This window comes from Eptatretus burgeri, chromosome 3 (assembly GCF_056783735.1).
Source record: "Eptatretus burgeri isolate ZD-2024b chromosome 3, Ebu_testis_v1, whole genome shotgun sequence".
NCBI lineage: Eukaryota > Metazoa > Chordata > Myxini > Myxiniformes > Myxinidae > Eptatretus > Eptatretus burgeri.
The window spans coordinates 83745917-83763674 of record NC_140963.1 but is presented as its reverse complement, the minus strand read 5'-3'; the positions used below and the strand labels follow the sequence as shown (position 1 = coordinate 83763674).

General features: G+C 44.9%; 1 protein-coding gene across 1 annotated transcript in view; it reads right to left on the bottom strand.

Annotated features, from left to right (window-relative positions):
- The window catches only part of LOC147030332 (double-stranded RNA-specific editase 1-like), a 35552-nt gene extending 18374 nt beyond the window's left edge, over nt 1-17178 (bottom strand). Inside the window, exons 1-2 of the mRNA XM_085874271.1 lie at nt 16979-17178; nt 14332-14480 (exon numbers count right to left, since the gene is read on the bottom strand). Coding sequence (XP_085730397.1) covers nt 14332-14480; nt 16979-17163 — 334 coding nt within the window. The 5' untranslated portion in view covers nt 17164-17178. The remainder of the gene's footprint in view (nt 1-14331; nt 14481-16978) is intronic.
- Nucleotides 17179-17758: the final 580 nt, after the last annotated feature.

The following is a 17758-nucleotide window of genomic DNA, read 5'->3' as shown; positions in this document are numbered from 1 at the left end:
GGAGGTAATGAACAAGTGGGAGCTGAAATGGCAGATTCAGTGGCATGGATAGAGCATCTGCTCCGAGTCTGTGAGGTAGATTGTTTGATTCCACCCATGGGTGAGTCCTACCAAAGACTTTAAAACTGGAACATGTTGCTTTCTCTCTTGGGGCTTGCCCTTTAGATTAGAGCCAGGAGGATAGAGCACAATCAAACAACCGGAGGTTAGAATCCCCGTAGGGAGGAGGAAAATTTTAAATGCCCAGCTGAGTACGGAGAGAAAAAAAGCAAATTCACAAGGTGGTGTCGCTGGCACCCAGGGTGCTCTGGGAAGTGACGTCACTTCACTACAAGCTCCTCAGACATGTTTGTCTGAAGTCAGGTCCATTGCCGTCTGTTTGTCATGGTTTAGCATGAGTCGGCAACCAAAATACCAAGAAGAGCCATTTTTTCATATTCAGTCAAAAACACAATATCTGTTCTGTTCTTGCATATAGAAGCTTGGCTGCTGGGTAGCTATCATTTATTGGGCGCATGGCTGCGCTGTTGATGCTGTGCCCCTCGAGCAATACACTGGTACTCATTTCACCAACCTCAGAAGGATAACAGGCTGAATCAACCCCACCTGGTGTTAATTCAGAAGACAACAAGGCTTGTACTCAGGACCCGAGAATCCTAATCCAGCCACCCTTGCCACTACTCAGGACCCGAGGATCCTCATCCAGCCACTCTCGCCACTACTCAGGACCCGAGGATCCTAATCCAGCCACCCTCGCCACTACTCAGGACCCGAGGATCCTAATCCAGCCACCCTCGCCACTACTCAGGACCTGAGGATCCTAATCCAGCCACCCTCGCCACTACTCAGGACCTGAGGATCCTAATCCAGCCACCCTCGCCACTACTCAGGACCTGAGGATCCTAATCCAGCCACCCTCGCCACTACTCAGGACCTGAGGATCCTAATCCAGCCACCCTCGCCACTACTCAGGACCTGAGGATCCTAATCCAGCCACCCTCGCCACTACTCAGGACCTGAGGATCCTAATCCAGCCACTCTCGCCACTAAGTCAACACCAGGCTACACAATATCTTAAGAGCCGAACGCATGCAACCCCTATTTCATTCCTTATCCTGAGGTCTGATTTTCCTCTTTTATTTGAAGCAATTTCATTACAACCCTTTTAATTTTGCCAATTATTTTTTTTCATTTAATTCCAATTTTGATTTCCTTGTTAAAATGTATGTTGACCTTCACAGTACTATTAACGAATGTGGCAAACTACTGTTTCCTGGGGAAAAAAAATTAAAAGACTTTGGAGCATGACCATCTCAAAACATGGATCAGTATCTGTATCCCACAATGCCGTGTACATATGGACGATGTTTAGTGACGTCAGCAATTCGTGTGCTCACACAACCCCATGGCCATATTGGAGTATAAGCAGAGGACAAAGGAACGTCCATTCACGATCAATGAAGTAGAAAATAGTGCTTTATCATCGCCAAACAATTGGGGTCAAAGCTTGTCCCGAAGCTTGGGTTTGTTGATATTTGGACACTTTGTCTCAGAAGTGATATTATAACAAAATACAGATTATAGGAAATACAGATTACAGACTCGTATGAATTGCCAAATACATCATAATCCAGAAGCGAGAAGAACTTTACAACCATTTTATATCCAGATTTTGTGAATTGTCTTTTATTTACTAAAAGTTTTTACACCTCACCCCATGCAGTATTGAGAAGGGTATTTTAAACTCCGGCTTTGTGTTTCCGAGCATGATCAATATTTCCTATGAGCTGCGGTTTTGTCTGAATCTTGATATTGCACCATCTTTAGAGCGCGAGCGGAAAATTTGATTGGAGTACTGCTAAACTAGAGGTTTATGTAAGTAGAAACAATGTGATTTGTGTTCTACACTGTCCAAGTATATAATTAAATTGATATAAAATAAAAGTTTTAAAGGATGTAGAAAAAAAAACAAAACTTTTTTCCAAATTTAATCGCAGTTGATGCAGCGTCTTTTACACCATCTGATTTAACACAAGCCTGGTGTTGGCTTAATGATTAGGGCAGCTGGCTTTAGATCGTAGAGTCTTGAGTGGATTCTGAGTTTGAGTCCCTCTAATCCATTGAATTAACACCAGGGGGGTTGGCTCAGCCTGTCATCCTTCTGAGATCGGCAAAATGAATACCAGGTTACTGGAAACAGGGGGGCATTGCATCAATGGCACAGCAATTGTGCAACCAGCAGCCACAGGCTGCATACAAAATAATAATAATCATGTCACACCACACAAAAATTTCACTGAAAAATGATAATGAACAAAAGGGATCAGGGTCGAGCGTTGCACACAAGCTCCGTCACACTGAGCGAGTGGTTCGTGCTCCGTCACCCTGAGCGAGTGGTTCATGCTCCGTCACCCTGAGCAAGTGCTTTGTGCTCAGTCACCCTAAGTGAGTGGTTCGTGCTCCGTCACCCTGAGTGAGTGGTTCATGCTCCGTCACCCTGAGCGAGTGGTTCGTGCTCCGTTACCCTGAGCGAGTGGTTCGTGCTCCGTCACCCTGAGCCAGTGGTTCGTGCTCAGTCATCCTGAGCGAGTGGTTCATGCTCCGTCACTCTGAGCGAGTGGTTCGTGTTCCGTCACCCTGAGCAAGTGGTTCGTGCTCCGTCACCCTGAGCGAGTGGTTCATGCTCTGTCACCCTGAGCGAGTGGTTCGTGCTCCGTTACCCTGAGCAAGTGATTCGTGCTCCGTCACCCTGAGCGAGTGGTTCGTGCTCCGTCACACTGAGCGAGTGGTTCGTGCTCCGTCACACTGAGCGAGTGGTTCGTGCTCCTTCACCCTGAGCGAGTGGTTCATGCTCCGTCACCCTGAGCGAGTGGTTCATGCTCCATCACCCTGAGCGAGTGGTTCATGCTCTGTCACCCTGAGCGAGTGGTTCGTGCTCCGTCGCCCTGAGTGAGTGGTTCGTGCTCCATCACCCTGAGCGAGTGGTTCGTGCTCAGTCACCCTGAGCGAGTGATTCGTGCTCCGTCACCCTGAGTGAGTGGTTCATGCTCTGTCACCCTGAGCGAGTGGTTCGTGCTCCGTTACCCTGAGCAAGTGGTTCGTGCTCCGTTACCCTAAGCAAGTGGTTCGTGCTCCGTCACCATGAGCGAGTGGTTCGTGCTCCGTCACCCTGAGCGTGTGGTTCGTGCTCTGTCACCCTGAGCGAGTGGTTCGTGCTCCGTTACCCTGAGCAAGTGGTTCGTGCTCCGTCACCCTGAGCAAGTGGTTCGTGCTCCATCACACTTAGCGAGTGGTTCGTGCTCCGTCATCCTGAGCGAGTGGTTCGTGCTCCGTCACCCTGAGCCAGTGGTTCGTGCTCCGTCATTCTGAGCGAGTGGTTTGTGCTCCGTCACCCTGAGCGAGTGGTTCATGCTCCGTCACCCTGAGCGAGTGCTTCATTGTTATTTTGGTATAAATCAGGGTCGAGAGCCGCACACAAGTTCTTAAAGAGTGCAGGTTGCTGACCAACCCCTCCCACACCCCCCCCTCCCTTGGGTTAGAGAAAACATGTCTTCTAAACTGTGATCTATCACGGGACCTGGGATGTGCACATGTAGGACTGCCAGCACGACTCGAGGAAAGATGCACCTCATCAAGTTACATTTTCAACCTATCATGATCGTCTCGTCCAGACGATTCTCTCTACCACTTAAACAGCCTTAACTTCTACTTCATTCACAACAATTTGCCAGGGCCAAGGCTAATTCCAAACATCTTAATAACTTGTGGCTCTCCTTTCTTTTTCACAGTAAGCTACTCCTGGGTGCAGTCCTCATCATAATATTAATTAATGTCAATGTAAATTGCTCACTGCAAACAACTGAACTTTAACATGCCCCACCCCTACCACCTCCAACTCTCTGTTCTGTTCTCAGGCAACCAATTTTATTCCCAATAGCCACCATAACCGCTGTTTGAGAGTCTTCATCATCAAGCTGCAGCCTCAGCTTATACAACGTGTGTGTAATGCATGATTAAAATTTTTCACCGTTTCCATGAACTTTAGAAGTCAGGTTCTTGCCGAGCTTCTTATGAGTGCCAAGCTATCTTGGATCTGCTTTCAAATGATGCGTTTTTCCCCGAAAGTTATTTTCCTCGACCTACACGTCCGTCCTTTAAAATGGTGATCCATGCAGTAGCACCCCAAGGTCCATTTATACCGATGTAAACCAACGCACTGTGAGCTCTTCATTACAGGACAATTCTACCGTACTGTGACATTTTACACTAGAATGAAAAAAAAAAGTGATTTAGAACCAGGAGCCTAGACATACGCACACTCACCTCTGAGCTGTCTCACCTGGGTTCAAATCCTGACCTGGTAATAAAGGCAGGGTGATGTTTCACAGGCAGGGCGTTTCATTAATGTGTGTGCCATCCCTCAGATAGACGTTAAACTAAGTGTCCATCTGCTGACATTAGTTGGTGGACGTTAAAGAACCTACAGTGACCTTCACGAAGAGTTATCGCCAGCTCCATGAACAAATTCCAAATTCGTACTCCAAGTTCCTCTGTTTGTAGCATGGGTGCGTGAATGAATAAGTCTGATGTCATTCCGTATCTCTTCTGAAAAGACATTTGGACGAGCACTCCACTTACATCCACAGACTGGCATTTAACAGAGAACGAAAAGCTGAAGCTCAGTGTTGTGATCATACAGAACCTTTCATGAGCACAAAATTGTCTCCAAGCCACAAAACAAACAGCATTTGCAAACATCACAAATTCTTTCCCGTAGCCCTCTCATCAGACCTGAGAGAATCACAAACTGATCAAACACTTGGAATGTGTCTTTCAATCCTGACAAATCTCACACTCTATCTCTCTCCGAAAGCCCCCCCTCCCCCCAATCCACTTTCTTAATAATCCTTTTGAAGAAGTTCATTCACTCAAATGTTTGGGCCTAATTCTCAGCTATGATCTTTCTTGAGCAAACCGCATTTCTAACTTGGCCTCCAAAGCCAGTCGCGAATGATGTCGTGAAAGTCTTTCCATGGCACACCTGACCTTTTCTCCACCGACAAGGCCTTCATCCGCAGCTTGATGGAATACTGCTCTCCCCTCTGGGCTAACACTCCTTCCTCGTACCTCGCACAGCTTGACGCCATGAAAACCAAGGCATTCAAGATCATTGCAATATCCCAAGAAGGAACTGAGTCTATGGGCCTATCACTTTAAAATTGCAGAAAGGTCGGTGGTCTCGGCCTTCTACTGCCTCCCTTTTGGTGTTGCTCTTTCCATGCTCTGTGGTACCCCCCCCCCCCCAGGGTTCTGCAGGGTGCACGTGGTTCACCAGAAATCCCTTTATGGTGAAACTCCCAAAAATGGAGGATCACTGCACACCTCTACTCATCCGTTCCTCGTTTTTCCTGCCTGTGGAATGAACTTCCACAATCTCTTTAATCTCATTCTTCCCTCCAGGTCTTCAAGACAGCTGTTCACTTTCATCTCAGATCATCCCCCATCCAAAACTATGATCTTTTCTACCTCCATTAACCCTCCTCCAAACCCACCTTTTTCTAAGTTTCCAGTTTTTCCTTCTTGAGAGTATGCTTCTGTAGCCATCTTATTCTGGTCCACCTTGTGTGTCCTCCCATGCCCCTAATTCTTCCCCTTATTTCTCCAAGTCTCCCTCTATTTTCTCCCTCAACCCTTCTGTTGGTGTTTCCCCCTCTCCACTGATCCGTTCTATGTTCTCGCTCCTCCACAAGGCTAGACTTTGTATACAAAACAAATTACAAAATTAATCGCCAATGATCAGATAATCCTTGCCAGGCTGGATCACAAATATGTCGTCCCTCAATGGCTGCATGATACAAGTACCTTTGAATCAACGATGGTATTATCGGACCAACTACGTACTCTCAAGCTGAGCTGTTGTGCTACCCTGACAGTCGTGTGATTGGTTTTGGGTCATGGTACATCCAGCAACGTTTGTACACACATGAGTTTCATTGTATAATTCCCACATTGCCGTATCGTGTTATTAAATCCCTGCTCGTGTTCGGTACGGATAATCAGTACGAGTACACCGTGTGCCGCATTCCCAAGTGATGCCAAAGGCACCCTTACCTGTGCACAATGAAAATTTAAGTCAAATGCCCTTTCCTTGGACACGATACCTGGGCATTTGTCTCACGTCTAACTTGAAAGAACATTCATAGCTACTGCAAGCGAAAGCTGAAACCACCTTGAAACTTTGCAGTGGGATTTAAACCATTCAATGATCGAGTTGATAAACAATGAATAACATTCTTTCTTGATCTCTGTTTTGTTTTGGTGCTGCCAGTTTAGCATTCTCATGGGAGCACTTAAAAAAAAAATTAAACAGGGTCTAAGGTTCATGGAGGAGCTGTTCTACAAACCATGCACACACATTCAGACGACGACATAATATGACACAGGACTTGACTACAGACAAGCACACAGCCATTGGCCTTGAAGGACGTGACATAATTCCCAAGGTGGTCGCTTTTCTATCCGTGGTCAGACCGGCAATTAAGAAGAAATCTCCTGGCCCCAATGGAATGCAAACATATGGGGTTTGTCCATGCTCTAATCTCTAAATGTCGAGCATCAAGCAAGAAAACACGTGGAATTTGTTAAAGTCTTTGGTAGGACTCGCCCTGGGTTTGAACCACCAAGCTCACAGACTCAAAGCAGAGCTTGAACCAGAATGAACCTTCGTTCATAATGCTAGGATTGGGGCTGGCAGGATGGTCAAGAGCCCTAGACTCTTAAAGTACGCACACTCGCCTCTGAGATGTCTAGCCTGGGTTTGAATCTCGGCCCAGCTGTCATCTTGGTTTTCAGGACCAAAGACATCAAGCCTGGAGGCCTCTGCTGATTATACACTGCCCAGGTTTCTTGCATCAGATTTCCATTGGCTTTGTTTGGGTCGAGTGTTACTCTCGATGAGGGACCCAGAAAAATCTAATCAATGTCAAATAAAAATTATGATTTAGGTATAGGCCCAATCAAGCCCATCAGCATGCACGGAATGTGCCTCCCCAAAAAAAAATAGCGTGACGTCATTTTTTAACAGTCCCATATTGGGATTAAGCCGTGTGATGAATCAGCTCATTCGAATACAAGCGTGGCTGAGGCTGACATGGATGACATGTGTCGAGTTAATCTTTTAATAGCGCATTAAGTGCGTTTCCCAATCTCTCCGTTCATCTTTTGAGAGGGCTTTAAAATGTGTTTCCCAATCAGCCCGTTTCTGGATTTTGTCACAGGTTGTGACCACAGTGCGGTCATTCTTGATATTATTACCTCCGCCCACCAAAGGTGGAGGTTATATGTTTTCACCTTTGCTACTTGGTGAAAAAAAATTTCGACAAATATGTTGGTCTGTCGTGTTTATCTGTCTGTCGGTTTGTTGTCTGTTTGTGTGCAGGATATGTCAAAAAGTTGTGGACGGATTTGGATGAAATTTGGTGGACAGCTCCGGTGTGTGACGACGATGATTTGATTTTGGTGAACATCCGGATCCGGATACGGATAATATAATTTTAAGTGATTCTTCACCATTGAGAGATCGGGTAAAAACACGATATTGAGCACGATATTTCAAAAAGTTGTGGACGGATTCGGACGAAACTTGGTGGACAGGTTGGGTGTATGGCAAGGACAAACTGTTTAAATTTTAGTGAAGATCCGGATAAGGATCAGGATAATATAATTTTTAAGCGATTCTTCACCATTGAGAGATCGGGCCAAACATGTTCTCTCAAAAATTTACGGACGGATTCGGACCAACCTTGGTGGACGAGTTGGTTCGGTGATAAGAACAAACCAATTAAATTTTAGTTCAGGTCCGAATCCAGATCTGGACTTTCAGTGGGATACAAAACGTAAACTTATCCGCCCGGCGGAGGTATCCCCTCTCTTCCAAGTGCCCTTCGAGTTATTATTCGAGGAAGGTTCGAGTCTTACGTTTGCTTTAAAACAAAAAAAAAACTTATAACTTTTCAAATTTAACGAGCTTGCATAGACAAGTTTTCTTAACACATAGCAGAGAATAATGCACACCAAAGACTTGTTAGGCCGCGGCGAGGAAAACAAGGTTAACGTTCACAACCTTATGGTCACAACTCCGCATGAAATTGGAAATGACCATCTGTAAGTGCAACGGATAAGCATCTTCAAGCGGGGGAAAAAAAAAAGCTAAAAGCACGAAGTTTTGTGCACGAGTACATTGGCCCTTTGTGGCCCATAACATGTAGTCGCTTTAACAATTCCGTTCAACCGTTTTGATCATGTGATCTTGTAAGTGTGAGGCCGCTTACTTGACGACAATCGTTAATACGAGGGAACGAGTGCGCTCCCTCCGTCGACACCATTGGCTATTAGTTCAAGCATAGGCGACGGTGCTGCCCCCATTCCACTCGAGGCTCGGAGAAACACGAATAGTCAGAGGGGGTGAGAGGGCTCTTGCTGCACGTACCGTTCAACTGGTAACACACAAGAAGATGGAGGCACCCCGAAGAGGCCGCTGCAAATGTCTTTTCACCTTCGAATCGCTGTATAGTTATTAGCAAACACGGCGTTCATCTTCACTCCGTCTCCTGCAATGATTACTCTGCCGTAGAATGCTATATCCGATTTGTGTTTATTGATCACTTTTCGTTATTAAAACAACTGATTGTTGCAGTAATAATGCTATTCGATCGAGCTGTACATTGTTATTACATTGGGGGTAATATGACATGTACATAGTGGAGTGGAGATCGACGGTTGCTTATGTGTGAACCACCATTGTGTATGTTGGTGTCAATATTTTGTTTCTCCCCAATTTAGTTTTTCTGTAATTTTAATCGGTTGACCGACTGTCATTGCATTCACATTTAGTGATTCACAAAGGTGAGTGTTATCATCTTTCCTGGTTATGGTTGTTCGGTCATTTTGTCCCATCATGCTGCTTTAACGGCCCCAATTATTCCCACCTGCTTGCAGGGTCGGCTTTGGCCAGTCAAGCATGACGTTCAACTGGAGGTGATTTGGACAGGAATTTGTAATTTGTTCAGGATGCTGGTGATAACTCGCCGACTCTTCACGAAAGATTCCGTGGTAATTTTTCATGTCCACCAACCACTGCCAGCACATGGAACACGCGACTCAACTTCCATCTGAGGGAGGGCACACTTTGTGATGAAGCACGAAACTTATCGGTCTGGAATCAAACCTGTGCAAGACAGCTCAAAGGTGGGCCGTCCTTTGGATAGATTAAGTTAGCAGGAATAGTGAACTCCCTCTGCATCTTACTGCTCGATGCTTGCACCATAACTATACCCTACTAACCGAATCTATCAATACTAGTATGGGCCCGTAGGGGAGGGCACATAGGTGAGTGCCAGTATGCGCAGCCCTCTCTCACCCCCCTCTCTCGCCCCTCTCTCACCCCCTCTCTTCCCCTCGTCTCGCTCTTCCTCTCTCTCTCCCCCCTCTCTTGCCCCCCTCTATCTTCCCCCTCTCTCCCCCTTAGTCTCACCCTTCCTCTCTCCCCCTCCTCTCTCGCCTCCCTCTCCCCCCTAGTCTCGCCCTTCCTCCCTCCCCCCTCCTCTCTCACCCCTTTCTCTCAACCCCACTCTCATCCTCCCCTCTCCCGTCCCCCTCTCTCGCAGATATTGGTCGACAGATAAATGGCCGTAACTTGGGAACCGCTCATCCGATTAATATGAAAACTCGAAAAGGCACATCCGTGGGTCCCCAGCAATATTCCTGGCAATTTTCAATCAGATCGGACCGTCAATTGTGCAAAATAAATAAATAAATAAAAAATAAACAAACATTAATTGTGATGTCATACGTAACGTCATAGCACCGTGTCCTGTCATTGGTCGACAGATAAATGGCCGTAACTCGGGAACCGCTCGTCCGATTAATATCAAACCTTGAAAAGCACATCCGCGGGGCCCCGGCAATATTCCTGGCAAGTTTCAATCAGATCGGACCGTCGATCGTGCAAAAAAAAAAAAAAAAAAAAAAGAATAAATAAATAAACATTAATTGTGACGTCATTCGTGACGTCATAGCACCGTGTCTTGACATTGGTCGACAGATAAATGGCCGTAACTTGGGAACCGCTCATCCGATCGATATCAAACCTCGAAAAGGCACATCCGCGGGTCCCTGGCAATATTTCTGGCAAGTTTCAATGAGATCGGACGGGCGGTCGTTGAGAAACGGCGGTCGCAGACAGACAGACAGACAGACAGACAGACAGACAGACAGAGACACACAGAGATTGCTGGAATTATAGATAGATACTTATCTTCAGTACAGTAGACGAATCGCATTCTTACCTCTGCCACCGAAGGTGGACGGATGTTATGTTTTCACCCCTGTCTGTTTGTCTGAGAGCATGATATCTCAAAAAGTTATTGACGGATTCGGACGAAACTTGGTGGGCACGTTGGGTGTGCGACAAGGACGAATTGATTCGATTTTGATGAAGATTGGAATCCGGATCCGGATACGAGAATTTTTTTTTAATTTTCCAAGTGATTCTTCACCATCAAGAGATAGGGCCAAAAACGATTTTCTGGCATGATATTTCAAAAAGGTGTGGATATATTATAACAAAACGAGGTGGACGAGTTGGTTAGGTGACAAGAACAAGCTGCATTCCATTTTGGTTCAGGTCCAGATCCAGATCTGGCCAATCAGTGGCATTCAAAACATAAATTGTTCAGCCTGGTGGAGGTACGCGCTCGAGCGAGTGCCCGTTCTAGTTTCCATTTAAATTAATAAATCGTCATCGCTTTATAGTTAACTTGCACATTAGTGATGGTCACCAAATTGGAGAAAAAAGAAGAATAAAATAACTTTATAAAATGTCATTTTTCATCTTTCCGTTTTTATTTATTTATTTATTTTTTTTTTTTTTTCATCGATGGACACAAACCACATCTCCTACCTCCCTCAATTAGCACCATATCCACCCCGCTCTCCCATGTAGGCATTCGTGTAAATTTATTAAAGCTGTCTGTGTGTGCAAGTCGGCCCTGAAACTTTAGCAGCGCGGGGTTAAGGGTTCCGTCTCCATGTGTTTATTTGAGACACCAATTGTTACCTCCACCTACATATGTGGATGGTTGTGTTTTCAGCCCGACCTGTTTGTTTGTCCGTTTGTTACTTGAAAAATCGAAGATTTTTCAAGTATATTGGTTAGTCCATTCTGTTATTTGTTTGTCGCCTACAGGTCTCAGTTTTAAATCGATCTTCACGAAACTTCACCACATGGTAGAGTTTGTCATAAGGGAGAAGCCTCTTGTTTTTGAGGTCAAAATGTCAAAAGGTCAACATAGGCCAAAGGTCAACAACTAAGGTGGTATTTGTAAAATCCTCAATTTTCATCCGATTGATTTGAAATTTGAAGAGGATTTATATTTCAGGGCACTGAATTCAACTAACCAATTATTTTTAATGTCAACATCGGCCAAAAGGTCAACATAGGCCCGATTTCTAAAATTGTCAATTTTTATCAGATTCACTTGACATTTGGAGAGGAGTTGCATATTTGGTCATTTAATTGATCGAGCCAATCATTTTTGAGGTCAAATTTGTTTTATGGATTTTGCAAGTTTTGTGCTCTACACAAAATCTTATTCTTGTTATTCTATCTGTCTGTCTGTCGCCGACAGGTCACAATTTTAAACCGATCTTCATGAAACTTCACCACATAGTAGAGTTTGGCATAAGGAAGAAGCCTATTGTCTTTGAGGTCAAACGGTCAACAGAAGCCAAAGGTTAACAACTTCGGTGGTATTTCTAAAATCCTCAATTTTCATCTGATTGACTTGAAATTTGAAGAGGATTTATATTTCAGGTCACTGAATTTAACCAGTCAATTATTTTTGAGGTCAACATCGACCAAAAGGTCAACATAGGCCCAAGGTCAACAACTAAGGAGGTATTTCTAAAATCCTCAATTTTCATCTGATTGACTTGAAATTTGAAGAGGATTTATATTTCAGGTCACTGAATTTAACCAGTCAATTATTTTTGAGGTCAACATCGACCAAAAGGTCAACATAGGCCCAAGGTCAACAACTAAGGAGGTATTTCTAAAATCTTCAATTTTCATCTGATTGACTTGAAATTTGAAGAGGATTTATATTTCAGGTCACTGAATTCAACCAGCCAATTATTTTCGATGTCAGCATAGGCCAAAAGGTAAACATAGGCCAAAAGGACAACATAGGCCAGATTTCTAAAGTTGTCAACTTTCATCCCATTGACTTGAAATTTGATTCGGAGTTGCATATTTGGTCAATGAATTCAACCAGCGATTATTTTTTGAGGTCAAATTTGTTTTAAGGATTTTACAAGTATCGTGTTCTGCATGACATCTTCTTCTTGTTTGTTTGTCCATTTGTTTTTCTGTTTGTTTGCATGCAGGATGTCTCAAAAAGTTGTGGACGGATTCGGATGACATTGGTGAGCAGGTTGGGTGTGTGAGAAGAACGAAGTGATTACATTTTGGAGAAGATCTGAATCCGGTTACGGATCAGCTAATTTTTAAAATGATTCTTCACCATTGAGAGATCGGGTAAAACGGATATGTCAGGATATCTCAAAAGGTTGTGGAGGGATTCGGACGAAACTTGGTGAGCAGGTTGAGAGTGTTACTCGGACGAAATTATTCCATTTTGGTGAAGATCCGAATCCGGGTCTGGATATAAGAATTATTTATTTTTTCAAGTGATTCTTCACCATTGAGAGATAGGGACAAAAACGATAGATAGCGTGACATTTCAAAAATGTATTGGGCCAGATATGTTCTCGTGGATCAGGATTACATGGCGGGGGGATGCGCTTCTAGTTGAATATGTTTTGTTGCTATTTGACACTGTTGGTGGGGGAAGGAGGGTATGTAATGGTCTGAGACTCATGCCATCAAGCCAGAATCTCATTGGATCCCATAAAAAATATAGATCTTTGCAAGGGCGAGGCAGGATCGTCAAAAAAATTTAAAAAAAAAGCTGTGACGCTTCCATATTAATACTCAACCGATTGTCAAATGAAAGCAACTGTGTTGAGGGTTTCAATTTGGTTGAAATCAGGTGCATATAGCAATAAGAAACTCGACCCGGGACTTGCTGAGGACCCTAAATATATATATTTGATGACACCTCGAGGCCTGGAATCTTGAACTGAAAAATCCAGACAGCAGCTCCATTTCTTGAACATGAAGGGAATCAAATTAGGCAAGTCAGAGTATTTCAATATATCACTGCTAAATGAACCCCTAATCAGCTCCACATTTGAAGAACGCTGCAGGTGCCAAGCAAAACTGTGAATGCTGATTCAGAACAAGCTCTGCTGATCATTCTTCACTTGTGTTATGGTGGTGGTTGTACAATACAGCTTAATTAATGCCTGGAGAAGGTGTCAAATCTCGGTGCTCACTTAGAGTAAAGATCCACGGTATAAATGATCTACCATATTGTGATATTATAAAGAGCGATATTGAGCATGATGGCAAGTGATAAGACTGTAAATATATACTGGGCTCTGATACGATGGGTTCAAAGCTATTCTGCTTTTGTAGCACGTGGTGGAGAGTTTGGGGCTAAAGAACACACTGTGCTGAGAAGGCCCAATCAGTGCAGACTCAGCTTCTTTTTTGGGTGGAGAGGTGGCGATTATCTCCCAATTTCTGCTCCAGAAACCACGAAAGGCCAAGGCCTAAAGAGAGGCCTGTGTGGCAGAAAAAAAAAAAGAAGTAATGCTAGTTTGAACGCCATGCATCTGTTCCTAACCTTGCCGGGTCTCTATTACGGCCTCTCCTTATTCCTTGAAAGCTCTTCCGTGAGTCTTGGCCAACAGATATAACAAACTGCCTTCCAGCAAACCTGTTTCATGATGAGAGGCAGTGCGATGGACACACCATGGAAGAAAGCATGGATGAATGTCCAGCATGTCATTTATGGCATTTTACTCTTTAGTGACAAACTAATTATTCTTTAAAAAAAAAAAAAAACTTTACAATCTGAAAGTTACTAATTATTTCTCAAAACAAATAATCCAAAGAATGTCATCGATGTTGTGTGCAAAATATTGTATGCAACATTATTGCATGTAGAATATAATGTGTGCAACATCAGGTCTCCAAAGTTATGTCAGCATGCTTGCGTAGACAAGTGAACACCTTGGGACAGAACTCTCTCGTGTATATTTAAGAACAAAGATCCTGGAGCATAAAGTAGACTCAAATGGACCACAGAAATGCTGCCCGTAGGCCAATTGCCAGCTGCTATCCCTTGACAACATGTCCTGGCTTACCTTCATTGAATGCCTCATGCGGTGAGAAGATGCGTGCATCTCCACATGGGGAGGTACTTATGTACAGGTGGAACTGAATGTCCGCTTTGAGGTGGCAACCTCCCACCTCGCGCCTCACAAACACACTCCGTCTGCTTTCCTCGTTATTGCTGCAGCAACGCAGATAGGGTGAGGAGCAAGAAGAAAAGATCAAGGGAGATTGAGAGAGTGGGAGAGAGTGAGAGAGAGTGGGAGAGAGTGGGAGAGAGTGGGAGAGAGTGGGAGAGAGTCGGAGAGAGTCGGAGAGAGTCGGAGACAGTGGGAGAGAGTGGGAGAGAGTGGGAGAGAGTGGGAGAGAGTGGGAGAGAGTGGGAGAGAGTGGGAGAGAGTGGGAGAGAGTGGGAGTGGGAGAGAGTGGGAGAGAGTGGGAGAGAGTGGGAGAGAGTGGGAGAGAGTGGGAGAGAGTGGGAGAGAGTGGGAGAGCGTCGGGGGGAGTCGGAGAGAGTCGGAGAGAGTGGGAGAGAGTGGGAGAGAGTGAGAGTGGGAGAGAGTGGGAGAGAGTGGGAGAGAGTGGGAGAGAGTCAGAGAGAGTGGGAGAGAGTGAGAGAGAGTGAGAGAGTGGGAGAGAGTGGGGGAGAGTGGGAGAGAGTGGGAGAGAGTGGGAGAGAGTCGGAGAGAGTCGGAGAGAGTGGGAGAGAGTGGGAGAGAGTGTGAGAGAGTATGAGAGAGTATGAGAGAGTGGGAGAGAGTATGAGAGAGTGGGAGAGAGTGGGAGAGAGTGGGAGAGAGTGGGAGAGAGTGGGAGAGAGTGGGAGAGTGGGAGAGAGTGGGAGAGAGTGGGAGAGTGGGAGAGAGTGGGAGAGTGGGAGAGAGTGGGAGTGAGTGGGAGAGAGAGTGTGAGAGAGTGGGAGAGAGTGGGAGAGTGGGAGAGTGGGAGAGTGGGAGAGTGAGAGAGTGAGAGAGTGAGAGAGTGGGAGAGTGAGAGATTGGGAGGGAGGGAGAGTGGGAGAGTGGGAGAGTGAGAGAGTGAGAGAGTGAGAGAGTGGGAGAGTGAGAGATTGGGAGGGAGGGAGAGTGGGAGGGAGGGAGAGTGAGAGAGTGAGAGAGTGAGAGTGAGAGAGTGAGAGAGATTTAAATGAAATGTTTCAAAGTTTGAATATATTTGTTTGCATTTTGCTTTGTTTGAAAAGTATGAAATTTCTGCCATTTGCTAAATTTTAAGCAATGATAAAATAAAAATAAATTTGTCTCACTCTGTCCCTGCATGTTGCTCAATCCATTAAAGGTGCATCGGCTTACTCCTTTCCACCAGGTCCCCCCCCCCCCCAATCCAACATCTATGCATTTCTTCATCACAATCGCTGCACCTGCACCCTTCTAAGGACATCCACGGTGACTATTCCCACATCTGAGAGCAGATTCCAGTGCCCTAGGGGTCATTTAACAGCATTACACACAGCCCACTCTACCCTCTTCCAGAGATCAAAAGGGAGATAAGCGGATGGCTCAGGTAAGCACTGCAGTCGATCTTCCTGCTATAGCAGGAATACTCAAGGCAAATGCGACCATTTGTGATTTTTCAAATGGAGTTCTCCCTGTCTGTCTGTTTGTCGCTTGTGGAAAACCACATCAGGCCGTCCAAACAGCAATTGTGGCATCTCTTGGGAATGAATGCCTTGCACAAACAAATGCACAGATTCCATTGCCTCTTTGGCTTGTAACCTTTACCATGGCACTGCCCTCTCCTCCCATAATGCTCAATTGCCTCAACTGATTTCCCTCAAAGGGGCTCCACTCAAAACCTTCTGACACGATTACTCATCGCCATCAGCCTTAGCTTTTGCCATCAAGCCATCCATTCATCATTGGAAGGGTGGATTGAGGATTTTAGAGAAGAGATGCCGGGGGACTGGGGGTGGGGGAGGGGTGAGAAGGGTGGGTTGTTTGCATAGATGATGTGTGTGTGTGTGTGTGTGTGTGTGTGTGTGTGTGTGTGTGTGTGTGTGTAGAGAGTTGAGGGGGGGTGTAGGAGCCTCCCCGCTTGCACACTCTCACAAAATAGTTTCCCTACATACAGGAGGACTGAGTAATTTAGATAATGGTGTGGAGAAACAGGTGAGTGAAGTGAAGATATAATTGCACTTTAAGTCCATTTCAATTTCAAAAAAAGAGATGTCGTGTGTTTAAGAAGGCGAGAAGGTGAAAGGAGAGGATATTCTTACGAACCCTTGAACCAAACCCAGGATGTGCCTGTCAAATCCAGTCGAGCACATTACGTGCAACTCATTATAAAGTAAGTTCAAAGTGGGAAAACGTTCTTGCAAACCCTCCACGATTTCAAAGCAAATGGTAATGCTGTGTTTAAGCCAAATGAAGCTAGTTAAATACCGAGTTAAATTAATCCCAATACAATCATACGTGTGGAAGCGTAACCTGACATTTTTTCAATTAAACAACTGGCACAGCAAGAAAGGATTCTGTTCGCAACACTTCATTTAGTCCTGGAGAACAGATGGTGCCAGGTGAGAATGTGGTAAGGTCAGGGAAAGAAGGGTTGAATGACGTTATCATCGAGGGAGTCATACAGTGAAGCTTGAACTTGCAAATGAAGCAAGTTTAGTACAAGAAAAGAACGTCTATTAGACTTGGGACATAACTGTAAACCTACCTGGCGAGTAGTTCCAGCTGCGAGGACAGAAAGCGGAGTAGGCCTCGACGTGCAACAATCTCAGCGTGGCAGTCATTCAAGGCCAAGCCACGGTCGCTCATGTATTCCCCATTGATACACTTGGTACCCGTGGCAATTGACACTACCCGTGCATCCTTCACCTCTCGGCCTGGAGGACACGGCATGATGTGTTGGCCTTGTGGAGGCTTACGGTTTAGGGTAGATAGGTTTTAAAACTATCTCAGTCAAAAAGTTCAACATTTCCTTCTTTCAAATCATCGAAAATCCGCTTCATTACACAAGCTTTTCATCTCCCTTGTTGAGATCTTTCCAACAGTTTTCATGTTGCAATTATCGAATACATCATCGACAACCATTTTGTAATCAACTTACAAATCCTATTTGATTATCTCAAAATCCCCCTTTGAAAACAAAACAAAACAATTGCATTGAACTAAACATGGTAAGTTGAGTGAGTGAGGCATAAAGCCTCACACTCCCAAGATGCCAAAAGAGGTAACGGCAAGTTGCAAGAGTTATGACTCGTTATTAAAATTCTATATTGTGACTCCCAATTTAATCAAGGGAAGACGTTTCAGCAACACCAGGTGAGGCCAACACAGCTGCACGTCTGCTTTCAGGGATGCCATGTTGAAGTCAGTGAGATGGCAAGGTGAATGTCATGATAAAAATGGAGACTATATTGATTATATAATAATGTGGTGGAGGGAAAGTGGAATTACTTGATGGTATTAATCAGTGGAAAGTGGTATCAGTTTG